Source organism: Oncorhynchus mykiss, chromosome Y (genome assembly GCF_013265735.2).
Source record: "Oncorhynchus mykiss isolate Arlee chromosome Y, USDA_OmykA_1.1, whole genome shotgun sequence".
NCBI lineage: Eukaryota > Metazoa > Chordata > Actinopteri > Salmoniformes > Salmonidae > Oncorhynchus > Oncorhynchus mykiss.
Window position 1 is genome coordinate 42,267,713 of NC_048593.1, and position 16,226 is coordinate 42,283,938.

Below are 16,226 nucleotides of genomic sequence, written 5' to 3' on the forward strand. Positions count from 1 at the left end.
GTAGTAGTAGTAGTTGTAGTTAGTAGTGGTTAGTAGTAGTTAGTAGTAGTAGCAGTAGTAGTAGTAGTAGTTGTAGTTAGTAGTGGTTAGTAGTAGTTAGTAGTAGTAGCAGTAGTAGTAGTAGTAGTTGTAGTTAGTAGTGGTTAGTAGTAGTTAGTAGTAGTAGTAGTTGTAGTTAGTAGTAGTTAGTAGTAGTTAGTAGTAGTAGTGGTTGTAGTTAGTAGTAGTTAGTAGTAGTTAGTAGTAGTTAGTTGTAGTTAGTAGTGGTTAGTAGTAGTAGTTGTAGTTAGTAGTAGTTGTAGTTAGTAGTAGTTAGTAGTAGTAGTGGTTGTAGTTAGTAGTAGTTAGTAGTAGTTAGTCGTAGTTAGTTGTAGTTAGTAGTGGTTAGTAGTAGTTAGTAGTAGTAGTAGTTGTAGTTAGTAGTGGTTAGTAGTAGTTAGTAGTAGTAGTGGTTGTAGTTAGTAGTAGTAGGTAGTAGTTGTGGTAGTAGTAGCAGCAGTAGTAGTAGTAGTAGTCGTTGTAGTAGCAGTTGTAGTAGTAGTAGTTAGTAGTTAGTAGTTGTTGTAGTAGTAGTTAGCAGTAGTAGTAGTTGTAGTTAGTAGTAGTTAGTAGTAGTAGTAGTAGTAGTTGTAGTTAGTAGCAGTTGTTGTTAGTAGTAGTAGTAGTTAGTAGTAGTTAGTAGTTGTAGCTGGGTGTTTGTGGGGTTATGAAGGTGGACCAATTGATTGTTAGATTGATTGGTTGATTGATCATCTGAAAGCCAGTTACCTGCTATAGATCCTGTGTGAACACTGGAACGTGTGAATTGATTGACTGATTGATAAATGAACTGATTGATTAACAGTTACCTGGTATAGATCGTGTGTGAACGCAGGAGCGTTGTCATTGACGTCCTCCACCAATATGGTGATATTAGCCTCAGTCTGGTGTTGGGAGTCAGTAGCCCTGACGGTCAGTGTGTACCAGGTCCTGTCCTCGTAGTCCAGAGGGGCGGTCAGAGACACCCCTCCACTGTAGCGGTGAATCCCAAACTTCCCCTGGGACGACCCGTCCAGCTGGAGGCTGTAGGACAGGGCCGGGCTGGAGTCCACGTCATTACCCGTTACCAAGGTGATCTCTGTGCCGATCAGGGTGTCTAGGGAGGGGAGGGGGGGTGGAGGAACGGGTAGGAGACAGAGACATGTTACTGAGAGTGTGGAGGGATTAGATGGGTTAGAGGGGTGAGGGGTTAGGATGAGGGCTTAGAGGGGTGAGGGGTTAGGATGAGGGCTTAGAGGGGTGAGGGGTGAGGGGTTAGGATGAGGGCTTAGAGGGGTGAGGGGTTAGGATATACAGTGCAGTTCATTCAGAAAGCATTCAGACCCCTTGTCTTTTTACACATTTTGTTATGTTACAACCTTATTCTAAAATTGATTAAATACTTTTCCCCTCATCAATCTACACATAATACCTCATAATGACAAAACAAACCAAAAAATTGTGCAAATGTATATATAAATACGTTTACATAAGTATTCAGACCCTTTACTCAGTACTTTGTTGAAGCACCTTCGGCAGCGATTACAGCATTGTGTCTTCTTGGGTCTGATGCTACAAGCTTGGCACACCTGTATTCGTGGAGTTTCTCCCATTCTTCTCTGCAGATCCTCTCAAGCTCTGTGAGGTTGAATGGGGAGTGTTGCTGCACAGCTATTTTCAGGTCTCTCCAGAGTTGTTCGATCGGGTTCAAGTCCGGGCTCTGGCTGGGCCACTCAAGGACATTCAGAGACTTGTCCTGAAGCCACTCCGGCGATGTCTTGGCTGTGTGCTTAGGGTCGTTGTCCTGTTGGAAGGTTAACCATCGCCCCAGTCTGTCCTGAGTGCTCCGGAGAAGGTTTTTGTCAAGGATCTCTCTGTACTTTGCTCTGTTCATCTTTCCCTCGATCCTGACTAGTCTCCTAGTCCCTGCCGCTGAAAAACATCCCCACAACATGATGCTGCCACCACCATGCTTCACCGTAGGGATGGTGCCAGGTTTCCTCCAGACGTGACGCTTGGCATTCAGGCTAAAGAGTTCAATCTTGTTTCTCATGGTCTGAGAGTCTGTAGGTGCATTTTGGCAAACTCCAAGTGAGGTGTCATGTGCCTTTTACTGAGGAGTGGCTTCTGTCTGGCAACTCTACCATAAAGGCCTGATTGGTGGAGTGCTGCAGAGATGGTTGTCCTTCTGGAAGGTTCTGCCATCTCCACAGAGGAACTCTGGAGCTCTGTCAGAATGACCATCGGGTTCGTGGTCACCTCCCTGGCCAAGGCCCGACTCCACAGATTGCTCAGTTTGACCGGGTGGCCAGCTCTAGGAAGAGTCTTGGTGGTTCCAAACTTCTTCCATGTAGGAATAACGGAGGCCACTGTGTTCTTTGGAACCTTCGATGCTACAGAAATGTTTTGGTACCCTTCCCCAGATCTGTGCCTCGACACAATCCTGTCTCGGAGCTCTACGGACAATTATTTCGACCTCATGGCTAGTTTTTTGCTCTGACATGCACTGTCAACTGTGTGACCTTATATAGACAGGTGTGTGCCTTTCTAAATCATGTCCAATCAACTGAATTTACCACAGGTGGACTCCAATATATATATATATATATATATATATATATATATATATATATATATATATATATATATATATATATATATATATATATATATATATATATATATATATATTTATATATATATATATATATATATATATATAAATATATATATATATATATATATATAAATATGTATATATATATATATATAAATATGTATATATATATATATATATATATATATATATATATATATATATATATATATATACATATTTATATATATACATATAGGCCTTATTGCAATGAACTCCCTTCCATCTCATATTACTCAAATAAACAGCAAACCTGGTTTCATAAACAGTTAAAGCAACACCTCGCGGCACAACGCCTCTCCCCTATTTGACCTAGACAGTTTGTGTGTATGTACTGATATGTAGGCTACATGTGCCTTTTTAAAAATTGTATGTAGTTCTGTCCTTGAGCTGTTCATGTCTATTGATGTTCTGTATTATGTCATGTGTCTTGTTGTGTATCCTGTGTTCTGTGTGGACTCCAGGAAGAGTAGCTGTTGCTTTTGCAAAAGCTAATGGGGATCCTAATAAAATACCAAAATACCAATCTAGTTGTTGGAAAGGGTCTGAATAATTACGTGAAAAAGTTATTTCAGTTTTTTATTTTTAATACATTTGCAAACATTTCTAAAAACCTGTTTTCGCTTTGTCATTATGGGGTATTGTGTGTAGATTGATGAGGGGAAAAATATATTTCATACATTTTAGAATAAGGCTGTAAATGTAACAAAATGTGGAAAAGGTCCAGGGGTCTGAATACGTTCTGAATGTTACTGTACATGAGTCCTGTACTATGTAAAGTGGCCTATTGGAAATAAAGACATATCATCGTACAGGTCAAAGAGCAAAGGGCAAAGGTGACTCACTCTCAGGAATGCGGACCTCCCGGGGCAGAGGGATTGTTGGACTGTTGTCGTTGAGGTCTACGATGATCACTGTGAGTGTGGCCGAACCGGCCAATCGCGGGCTGCCCCTGTCCGTCGCTGTGACGACCAGCCTTTCGCCAAGACAAAACAAAACAATCATCAGTGTGATGTTTGAGGTTCATTTCTCAGTGTGATGGTCTGAGGTTGGGGTTAATTAATCAGTGTGATGGTTTGAGGTTGAGGTTGGGGTTCATTACTCAGTGTGATGGTCTGAGGTTGGGGTTAATTAATCAGTGTGATGGTTTGAGGTTGAGGTTGGGGTTCATTACTCAGTGTGATGGTCTGAGGTTGAGGTTCATTACTCAGTGTGATGGTCTGAGGTTGAGGTTCATTACTCAGTGTGATGGTCTGAGGTTGAGGTTCATTACTCAGTGTGATGGTCTGAGGTTGAGGTTCATTACTCAGTGTGATGGGTTGAGGTTGAGGTTCATTACTCAGTGTGATGGTTTGAGGTTGAGGTTGTACGTTACTCTCTTGTCCACCCATCATTCATACTCTAGCTACACCTTTCAGCCAGTTGCACTGCTTTTTTTCCATTCTTCCCCTATAATCAGGAAGTGATTAAGACCTGGGACATGAGGTGGATGAAGTATCAGATAGAAGGGGAAAACAGCAGTAAATCAGGACCTGGTAGAGTTTGAACACACCTACTTTTGATCTGAACCAGAGGTTTTTTCAAACCACTCCTCAGGGACACCTAGCCGTTCCATGAATTTGATTTTTTTAATATTCCACATCTAGCACACCTGATGCAACTCGTCTGCTAATCGTCAATCCCGTGATAAGGTGAATCTGGTGAGCTAGTTCAGGGCAACAACCAAAAATTGTGAAAATGTCTGGGAGTCACCCGAGGAGAGGTTTGAGAACCACTGAGCCAAACTACTGTAGTTCTGAGCCACACAGCACAAGAGCGATTACAAATGTTAGTCCTTTAGCAGATGGTCTCATCCATAGCAACTTACAACCACATATCAAAAGACAAGTTAGAAGTTAGAACAAATAAGGTCCTTTCATCAGCCTTAGAAATAAGGGATGGAATTTTAAAAGAAAGAAAAAGGAGGCTGTATTGGGCTCTGTTTGGCTGTATTGGGCTCTATTGGGCTGTATTGGGCTGTATTGGGCTCTATTGGGCTGTATTGGGCTGTATTGGGCTCTATTGGGGCTCTATTGGGCTGTATTGGGGCTGTATTGGGCTGTATTGGGCTGTATTGGGCTGCACTATGCTGTATTGGGCTGCATTATGCTGTATTGGGCTGCACTATGCTGTATTGGGCTGTATTGGGCTGCACTATGCTGTATTGGGCTCTATTAGGCTGCACTCTGCTGTATAGGGCTGCACTATGCTGTATTGGGCTCTATTAGGCTGCACTATGCTGTATTGGGCTGTATTGGGCTGCACTATGCTGTATTGGGCTGCACTATGCTGTATTGGGCTGCACTATGCTGTATTGGGCTGTATTGGGCTGTATTGGGCTGCATTATGCTGTATAGGGCTGCACTATGCTGTATTGGGCTGTGTTATGCTGTATTGGGCTGTGTTATGCTGTATTGGGCTGCATTATGCTGTATTGGGCTGTGCTATGCTGTATTGGGCTGTGTTGGGCTGTATTGGGCTGTGTTATGCTGTATTGGGCTGTGTTGTGCTGTATTGGGCTGTGTTATGCTGTATTGGGCTGCACTACGCTGTATTGGGCTGTGTTGTGCTGTATTGGGCTGTGTTATGCTGTGTTGTGCTGTATTGGGCTGCACTATGCTGTATTGGGCTGCATTATGCTGTATTGGGCTGTGTTGGGCTGTGCTATGCTGTATTGGGCTGTGTTATGCTTTATTGGGCTGTGTTATGCTGTATTGGGCTGTGTTATGCTGTATTGGGCTGTGTTATGCTGTTTTGGGCTGTGTTTTGCTGTATTGGGCTGTGTTATGGTGTATTGGGCTGTGTTGTGCTGTATTGGGCTGTGTTATGCTGTGTTGTGCTGTATTGGGCTGCACTATGCTGTATTGGGCTGCATTATGCTGTATTGGGCTGTGTTGGGCTGTGCTATGCTGTATTGGGCTGTGTTATGCTGTATTGGGCTGTGTTATGCTGTATTGGGCTGTGTTATGCTGTTTTGGGCTGTGTTTTGCTGTATTGGGCTGTGTTATGCTGTTTTGGGCTGTGTTTTGCTGTATTGGGCTGCATTATGCTGTATTGGGCTGTATTGGGCTGTATTGGGCTGCATTATGCTGTATTGGGCTGCGTTATGCTGTATTGGGCTGTGTTATGCTGTATTGGGCTGCGTTATGCTGTATTGGGCTGTGTTTTGCTGTATTGGGCTGTATTGGGCTGTGTTATGCTGTATTGGGCTGTGTTATGCTGTATTGGGCTGCATTATGCTGTATTGGTCTGTGTCATGCTGTATTGGGCTGTATTGGGCTGCGTTATGCTGTATTGGGCTGTGTTTTGCTGTATTGGGCTGTATTGGGCTGTGTCATGCTGTATTGGGCTGTGTTATGCTGTATTGGGCTGCATTATGCTGTATTGGTCTGTGTTATGCTGTATTGGGCTGTATTGGGCTGTGTTATGCTGTATTGGTCTGTGTTATGCTGTATTGGGCAGTGCTGGGCTCTGCTGGGCTATATTGGGCTGTACTGGGCTGTATTGGGCTGTATTGGGCTGTATTGGGCTGTATTGGGCTGTGCTGGGCCCTGCTGGGCTGTATTGGGCTGTACTGGGCTGTGTTGGGCTGTATTGGGCTGTACTGGGCTTTATTGGGCTGTATTGGGCTGTACTGGGCTGTATTGGGCTGTATTGGGCTGTGCTATGCTGTATTGGGCTGTACTGGGCTGTATTGGGCTGTATTGGGCTGTACTGGGCTGTATTGGGCTGTATTGGGCTGTGCTATGCTGTATTGGGCTGTATTGGGCTGTATTGGGCTGTGCTATGCTGTATTGGGCTGTATTGGGCTGTGCTATGCTGTATTGGGCTGTATTGGGCTGTATTGGGCTGTACTGGGCTGTATTGGGCTGTATTGGGCTGTGCTATGCTGTATTGGGCTGTACTGGGCTGTATTGGGCTGTATTGGGCTGTACTGGGCTGTATTGGGCTGTATTGGGCTGTGCTATGCTGTATTGGGCTGTATTGGGCTGTGCTGCAGCCGTAGGTATGAAACAAACCTTGCTCTGTTATTTAAAGCGCTACTCAGAGAGAGTCCAGATCTCTCTGCCACACACACACACCATTATCCCCTCACCTGGTCTGACTCCAGATCTCTCTGCCACACACACACACCATTATCCCCTCACCTGGTCTGAGTCCAGATCTCTCTGCCACACACACACACCATCATCCCCTCACCTGGTCTGAGTCCAGATCTCTCTGACACACACACACACCATTATCCCCTCACCTGGTCTGAGTCCAGATCTCTCTGCCACACACACACACACCATTATCCCCTCACCTGGTCTGAGTCCAGATCTCTCTGCCACACACACACACACACCATTATCCCCTCACCTGGTCTGAGTCCAGATCTCTCTGCCACACACACACACACCATTATCCCCTCACCTGGTCTGACTCCAGATCTCTCTGCCACACACACACACCATTATCCCCTCACCTGGTCTGAGTCCAGATCTCTCTGCCACACACACACACACACCATTATCCCCTCACCTGGTCTGAGTCCAGATCTCTCTGTCCATGATGGCGGCGGTGGTGATGCTTCCCGTGACAGGGTCGATCTTGAACAGGCCGCTCATGCCTCCTGATGATTGGATAGAGTAGGTCACCTGACCGTTCTGCCCCTGGTCCACGTCCTCTGCCACCACCTGACAGATGAGACAGGAAGTAGCGGGATAGTGAGTGTGTGTTCCTGTGAGAGTGTGTGTGTGTGTGTGTGTGTGCGTGTGTTTGTGTGTGTGTGTGTGTGTGCCTGCTATTGTCCTCCATACCTGTATGATTGGCATGTCGTAACCCTGGGCCTCTCTCATGTAGGCTACATAGTTCTGGAGCTGGAAGCGTGGCAGGTTGTCATTGATGTCCTGCAGGATCAGGTTGACGGCCATGAAGGAGCTGGACGAAGCCGTCTCAGCCTTCACTACCAGGCGGAGTCGCGGAGTGTCCTCAAAGTCCAGACCCAACGACCTCTGAACCCAGATTTCACCTGGGGGACAGGGAGAGGGACAGGGAGGGGACAGGGAGAGGGACAGGTGATTAAGAGGTAAGGGAGAGCTGAGAGACAGTGAGAGGGTTAGGGGTATGGTGGAGCATGGTGGAGCATGGGGGAGAATGGTGGAATATGAGGGAGTATGGTGGGGGGCGGTGGGGTATGGTGGGGGGCGGTGGGGTATGGTGGGGTATGGTGGAGTATGGTGGAGTATGGTGGGGTATGGTGGGGTATGGTGGGGTATGGTGGGGTATGGTGGAGTATGGTGGGGTATGGTGGGGTATGGTGGAGTATGGTGGAGTATGGTTGGGTATGGTGGGGGGTGGTGGGGTATGGTGGAGTATGGTGGGCTATGGTGGGGTATGGTGGGGTATGGTGGAGTATGGTGGAGTATGGTGGGGGGTGGTGGGGTATGGTGGGGTATGGTGGGGTATGGTGGAGTATGGTGGGGTATGGTGGGGTATGAAGGAATATGAGGGAGTATGGCGGGGGGCGGTGGGGTATGGTGGAGTATGGTGGGGTATGGTAGGGTATGGTGGGGTATGGTGGAGTATGGTGGGGTATGGTGGAGTATGGTGTGGGGTATGGTGGAGTATGGTGGGCTATGGTGGGGTATGGTGGGGTATGGTGGAGTATGGTGGAGTATGGTGGAGTATGGTGGGGGGTGGTGGGGTATGGTGGGGTATGGTGGGGTATGGTGGAGTATGGTGGGGTATGGTGGGGTATGGTGGAATATGAGGGAGTATGGTGGGGGGCGGTGGGGTATGGTGGGGTATGGTGGAGTATGGTGTGGTGGGGGGTGGTGGGGTATGGTGGAGTATGGTGGGGTATGGTGGAGTACGGTGGGGTATGGTGGGGTATGGTGGGGTATGGTGGGGTATGGTGGGGGGTGGTGGGGTATGGTGGGGTATGGTGGAGTATGGTGGGGTATGGTGGGGTATGGTGGAGTATGGTGGGGTATGGTGGGGTATGGTGGGGTATGGTGGGGTATGGTGGAGTATGGTGGGGTATGGTGGAGTATGGTGGAGTATGGTGGAGTATGGTGGGGGGTTGTGGGGTATGGTAGGGTATGGTGGGGTATCGTGGAGTATGGTGGGGTATGGTGGGGTATGGTGGGGTATGGTGGAGTATGGTGGAGTATGGTGGGGTATGGTGGAGTATGGCGGGGTATGGCGGGGGTGGTGGGGTATGGTGGAGTATGGTGGGGTATGGTGGGGTACGGTGGAGTATGGCGGAGTATGGTGGAGTATGGAGGAGTATGGTGGGGTACGGTGGAGTATGGTGGAGTGTGGTGGGGGGGGTGGGGTATGGTGGGGTATGGTGGAGTATGGTGGAGTATGGTGGAGTATGGTGGGGGGTGGTGGGGTATGGCGGGGTATGGTGGGGTATGGTGGAGTATGGTGGAGTATGGGGGGGTATGGTGGAGTATGGTGGTATGGTGGGGTATGGTGGAGTATGGTGAAGTATGGTGGGGTATGGTGGGGTATGGTGGAGCATGGTGGGGTATGGTGGAGTATGGTGGAGTATGGTGGAGTATGGTGGGGTATGGTGGGGTATGGTGGGGTATGGCGGAGTATGGTGGGGTATGGTGGGGTATGGTGGAGTATGGCGGGGTATGGTGGAGTATGGCGGGGTATGGTGGAGTATGGTGGGGCACGGGGGAGTATGGTGGAGTATGGCAGAGTACGGTTGGGGTATGCCGGGCTATGCTGGGGTATGGTGGAGTATGGTGGAGTCTGGGGGAGTATGGCGGAGTATGGCGGGGTATGGTGGAGTATGGCAGAGTATGGTGAGGGGCGATGGAGTATGGTGGAGTATGGTGGGGTATGGTGGAGTATGGTGGGGTATGGTGGAGTATGGTGGAGTATGGTGGAGTATGGTGGAGTATGGTGGGGTATGGCGGGGTATGGCGGGGTATGGTGGAGTATGGTGGAGTATGGTGGGGGCGCTGGAGTATGGTGGAGTATGGTGGGGTATGGTGGGGTATGGTGGAGTATGGTGGGGTATGGTGGAGTATGGTGGTGTATGTTGGGGTAAGGTGGGGTATGGCGGAGTATGGCGGGGTATGGTGGGGTATGACGGAGTATGGCGGAGTATGGTGGGGTACGGTGGAGTATGGCGGAGTATGGTGGGGTATGGTGGAGTATGGTGGAGTATGGTGGGGTAGGGTGGGGTATGGTGGGTATGGTAGGGTATGGCGGAGTATGGTGGAGTATGGTGGGGTATGGTGGGGTATGGTGGAGTATGGTGGGGGGTGGTGGGGTATGGTGGGGTATGGTGGAGTATGGCGGGGTATGGTGGGGTATGGTGGGGTGTGGTGGGGTATGGTGGAGTATGGCGGAGTATGGCGTAGTATGGTGGAGTATTGTGGAGTATGGTGGGGTATGGTGGAGTATGGTGGAGTATGGTGGAGGATGGAGGAGTATGGTGGGGTATGGTGGAGTATGGCGGAGCATGGTGGGGGGCGGTGGAGTATGGCGGAGTATGGTGGGGTATGGTGGAGTATGGTGGGGTATGGTGGGGTAAGGTGGGGTATGTCGGAGTATGGCGGGGTATGGCGGGGTATGACGGAGTATGGTGGAGTATGGTGAGGTATGGTGGAGTATGGTGAGGTATGGTGGAGTATGGCGGAGTATGGTGGGGGTATGGTGGAGTATGGTGGAGTATGGTGGAGTATGGTGGAGTATGGTGGAGTATGGTGGGGGGTGGTGGGGTATGGTGGAGTATGGTGGGGTACGGTGGGGTATGGCGGGTATGGTGGGGTATGGCGGAGTATGGTGGAGTATGGTGGGGTATGGTGGGGTATGGTGGAGTATGGTGGGGGGTGGTGGGGTATGGTGGAGTATGGTGGGGTATGGTGGAGTATGGTGGTGTATGGTGGGGTATGGTGGGGTATGGGGGGGTATGGCGGGGTGTGGTGGGGTATGGTGGAGTATGGTGGGGTATGGTGGAGTATGGCGGAGTATGGTGGAGTATTGTGGAGTATGGTGGGGTATGGTGGAGTATGGTGGAGTATGGTGGAGGATGGTGGAGTATGTTGGGGTATGGCGGAGTATGGTGGAGCATGGTGGGGGGCGGTGGAGTATTGTGGAGTATGGTGGGGGGCGGTGGTGTATGGTGGTATATGGTGGGGGGGCGGTGGAGTATGGTGGAGTATGGTGGAGTATGGTGGAGTATGGTGGAGTATGGTGGAGTATGGTGGGGTATGGTGGGGGGGGTGGTGGGGTATGGTGGGGGGTGGTGGGGTATGGTGGGGTATGGTGGAGTATGGTGGAGTATGGTGGAGTATGGTGGGGTATGGTGGGGAGTGGTGGGGTATGGTGGGGGGCGGTGGAGTATGGTGGGGTATGGGGGGGTATGGTGGGGTATGGTGGAGTATGGTGGGGCATGGTGGGGTATGGTGGGGTATGGTGGAGTATGGTGGAGTATGGTGGAGTATGGTGGGGTATGGTGGAGTATGGTGGGGTATGGTGGAGTATGGTGGGGTGTAGTACAGTACTATTAACTCTAAGTATTGTAGTATGGTACTGTTAACTCTGTGTGTTGTAGTACAGTACTATTAACTCTGTGAGTGATGTAGTACAGTATTATTAACTCTAAGTATTGTAGTATAGTACTATTAACTCTGAGTGTTGTAGTATTGTAATGTTAACTCTATGAGTGTTGTAGTACAGTACTATTAACTATGTGAGTGTTGTAGTATATTACTATTAACTCTGTGAGTGCTGTAGTATGGTAATATTAACTCTGTGAGTGTTGTAGTGTAGTACTATTAACTCTGAGTGTTGTAGTATGGTAATATTAACTCTGTGAGTGTTGTAGTACAGTATTATTAACTCTAAGTATTGTAGTATGGTACTATTAACTCTGAGTGTTGTAGTACAGTACTATTAACTCTGTGAGTGTTGTAGTACAGTATTATTAACTCTAAGTATTGTAGTATGGTACTATTAACTCTGAGTGTTGTAGTACAGTACTATTAACTCTGTGAGTGTTGTAGTATATTACTATTAACTCTGTGAGTGCTGTAGTATGGTACTATTAACTCTGAGTGTTGTAGTACAGTACTATTAACTCTGTGAGTGATGTAGTATAGTACTATTAACTCTGAGTGTTGTAGTATAGTACTATTAACTCTGTGAGTGTTGTAGTACAGTAATATTAACTCTGTGAGTGATGTAGTACAGTAATATTAACTCATTGAGTGATGTAGTACAGTAATATTAACTCTGTGATTGATGTAGTACAGTAATATTAACTCTGTGAGTGTTGTAGTACAGTAATATTAACTCTGTGAGTGTTGTAGTATGGTAATATTAACTCTGTGAGTGATGTAGTACAGTAATATTAACTCTGTGAGTGATGTAGTACAGCAATATTAACTCTGTGAGTGCTGTACTTAGTATCTGTGAAGTATCTCTCCCATTGGAAGCTGCTGAGGGGAAGACGGCTCATAATAATGTCTGGAACGGAGCAAACAGAATGGCATCAAACACATGGAAACCATGGAAACCACGTGTTTGATACTGTTGATATCTTTCCAAATATTTCACTCCAGCCTTTACTAAGTGCCCGTCCTCCCCAATTAAGGTGCCCCCCCCCCCCTCCCCTCCAACCTCCTGTGATCTCTAAGGTACCTGTGCTAGTGCCGATGCTGAAGGCCTGCAGTCTGTTTCCAGAGAAGAGACTATAGCTGATCCCTCTTCTTGTTCCATCAGGGTACTGGGCCTGATCCTGAGCTACAGCCGTACCTGCAGAGACAGGTTATTAAGACACACAGAGTACAACGTTACCAGGCAGGAAGGTTATGTATTTCAACCAGAATCCAATAAAACATGAACAGAACCCAACATAACATTGACACACAGTGGTCACCAACGGAACAATAGTAAACCGACATTTTGCTCTTCCCATATAGTCAATATCCTGTGATAGTGTATTAGACCAGGCATATAGTCAATATGCTATGATAGTGTATTAGGCCAGGCATATAGTCTGAGATAATGTATTAGACCAGGCATATAGTCTGAGATAATGTATTAGACCAGGCATATAGTCAATATGCTGTGATAATGTATTAGATCAGGCATATAGTCTGTGATAATGTATTAGACCAGGCTTATAGTCTGTGATAATGTATTAGACCAGGCATATAGCCAATATGCTGTGATAATGTATCAGGCCAGACATATAGTCTGAGATAATGTATTAGACCAGGCATTTAGTCTGTGATCATGTATTAGACCAGGCATATAGTCTGTGATAATGTATTAGGCCAGACATATAGTCTGTGATCATGTAATAGGCCAGGCATATAGTCTGTGATAATGTATTAGACCAGACATATAGCCTGTGATAATGTATCAGGCCAGGCATATAGTCTGTGATAATGTATCAGACCAGGCATATAGTCAATATAATGTGATAATGTATTAGGGCAGGCATATAGTCAATATGCTGTGATAATGTATTAGGCCAGACATATAGTCAATATGCTGTGATAATGTAATAGGCCAGGCATATAGTCAATATCCTGTGATAATGTATTAGGCCAGGCATATAGTCAATATCCTGTGATAATGTATTAGGCCAGGCATATAGTCAATATCCTGTGATAATGTATTAGGCCAGGCATATAGTCAATATCCTGTGATAGTGTATTAGGCCAGACATATAGTCAATATGCTGTGATAATGTATTAGGCCAGGCATATAGTCAATATCCTGTGATAATGTATTAGGCCAGGCATATAGTCAATATGCTGTGATAATGTATTAGGCCAGGCATATAGTCAATATCCTGTGATAATGTATTAGGCCAGGCATATAGTCAATATCCTGTGATAATGTATTAGGCCAGGCATATAGTCAATATCCTGTGATAATGTATTAGACCAGGCATATAGCCAATATGCTGTGATAGTGTATTAGACCAGGCATATAGTCAATATCCTGTGATAATGTATTAGGCCAGGCATATAGCCAATATCCTGTGATAATGTATTAGACCAGGCATATAGCCAATATGCTGTGATAATGTATAAGGCCAGGCATATAGCCAATATCCTGTGATAATGTATTAGACCAGGCATATAGTCAATATCATGTGATAATGTATTAGATCAGGCATATAGTCTGTGATAATGTATTAGGCCAGACATATAGTCAGTGATAATAATTAGACCAGGCATATAGTCAAAATGCTGTGATAATGTATTAGGCCAGACACTAGTCAATATGCTGTGATAATGTATTAAACCAGACATATAGTCAATATGCTGAGATAATCTATTAGACCAGACATATAGTCTGTGATAATGTATTAGACCAGGCATATAGTCTGTGATAATGTATTAGACCAGGCATATAGTCAGTGATAATGTATTAGACCAGACATATAGTCTGTGATAATGTATTAGACCAGGCATATAGTCTGTGATAATGTATTAGACCAGACATATAGTCAGTGATAATAATTAGACCAGGCATATAGTCAATATGCTGTGATAATGTATTAGACCAGACATATAGTCAGTGATAATATTTAGACCAGGCATATAGTCAATATGCTGTGATAATAATTAGACCAGGCATATAGTCAATATGCTGTGATAATGTATTAGACCAGGCATATAGTCTGTGATAATGTATTAGACCAGGCATATAGTCAGTGATAATAATTAGACCAGACATATAGCCAATATGCTGTGATAATAATTAGACCAGGCATATAGTCAATATGCTGTGATAATGTATTAGACCAGGCATATAGCCAATATGCTGTGATAGTGTATTAGGCCAGGCAAGTAGTCAATATGCTGTGATAATGTATTAGGCCAGGCATATAGTCAATATAATGTGATAATGTATTAGGCCAGGCATATAGTCAATATCCTGTGATAATGTATTAGACCAGTTATATAGCCAATATGCTGTGATAGTGTATTAGGCCAGGCAAATAGTCAATATGCTGTGATAATGTATTAGGCCAGGCATATAGTCAATATCCTGTGATAATGTATTAGACCAGGCATATAGTCAATATGCTGTGATAGTGAATTAGGCCAGGCATATAGCCAATATGCTGTGATAATGTATTAGGACAGGCATATAGCCAATATGCTGTGATAATGTATCAGGCCAGGCATATAGCCAATATGCTGTGATAGTGTATTAGGCAAGGCAAATAGTCAATATGCTGTGATAATGTATTAGGCCAGGCATATAGTCAATATCCTGTGATAATGTATTAGACCAGGCATACAGCCAATATGCTGTGATAATGTATTAGGACAGGCATATAGCCAATATGCTGTGATAATGTATTAGGACAGGCATATAGCCAATATGCTGTGATAATGTATCAGGCCAGGCATATAGCCAATATGCTGTGATAATGTATTAGACCAGGCATATAGTCAATATCCTGTGATAATGTATTAGACCAGGCATATAGTCTGTGATAATGTATTAGGCCAGACATATAGTCAATATGCTGTGATAATGTATTAGACCAGGCATAATGTCAATATGCTGTGATAATGTATTAGGCCAGACACTAGTCAATATACTGTGATAATGTATTAAACCAGACATATAGTCAATATGCTGAGATAATGTATTAGACCAGACATATAGTCAATATTCTGAGATAATCTATTAGACCAGACATATAGTCTGTGATAATGTATTAGACCAGGCATATAGTCAGTGATAATAATTAGACCAGGCATATAGTCAATATGCTGTGATAATGTATTAGACCAGGCATATAGCCAATATAATGTGATAATGTATTAGGCCAGGCATATAGTCAATATCCTGTGATAATGTATTAGGCCAGGCATATAGTCAATATCCTGTGATAATGTATTAGACCAGTTATATAGCCAATATGCTGTGATAGTGAATTAGGCCAGGCATATAGCCAATATGCTGTGATAGTGTATTAGGCCAGGCATATAGTCAATATCCTGTGATAATATATTAGACCAGGCATACAGCCAATATGCTGTGATAATGCATTAGGACAGGCATATAGCCAATATGCTGTGATAATGTATTAGGCCAGGCATATAGCCAATATGCTGTGATAATGTATTAGGCCAGGCATATAGCCAATATGCTGTGATAATGTATTAGACCAGCCATATGTCAATATCCTGTGATAGTGTATTAGACCAGGCATATAGCCAATATGCTGTGATAATGTATTAGACCAGGCATATGTCAATATCCTGTGATAATGTATTAGACCAGGCATATAGCCAATATGCTGTGATAATGTATTAGACCAGGCATATAGCCAATATCCTGTGATAATGTATTAGACCAGGCATATAGCCAATATCCTGTGATAATGTATTAGACCAGGCATATAGCCAATATGCTGTGATAATGTATTAGGGCTACTGCACAAATCTCATTCCTGAACCCAATGTCACATCAACAGATCCCAATGTCACATCAACAGATCCCAATGTCACATCAACAGAAC

At 45.3% G+C, this 16,226-nt stretch overlaps 1 protein-coding gene across 1 annotated transcript in view; it reads right to left on the minus strand.

Moving 5' to 3' along the window:
* The window catches only part of dchs1b (dachsous cadherin-related 1b), a 241,894-nt gene that overhangs the window by 9,827 nt on the left and 215,841 nt on the right, over window positions 1-16,226 (minus strand). Inside the window, exons 25-29 of the mRNA XM_036967976.1 lie at window positions 12,368-12,481; window positions 7,516-7,727; window positions 7,238-7,392; window positions 3,520-3,650; window positions 849-1,135 (exon numbers count right to left, since the gene is read on the minus strand). Coding sequence (XP_036823871.1) covers window positions 849-1,135; window positions 3,520-3,650; window positions 7,238-7,392; window positions 7,516-7,727; window positions 12,368-12,481 — 899 coding nt within the window. The remainder of the gene's footprint in view (window positions 1-848; window positions 1,136-3,519; window positions 3,651-7,237; window positions 7,393-7,515; window positions 7,728-12,367; window positions 12,482-16,226) is intronic.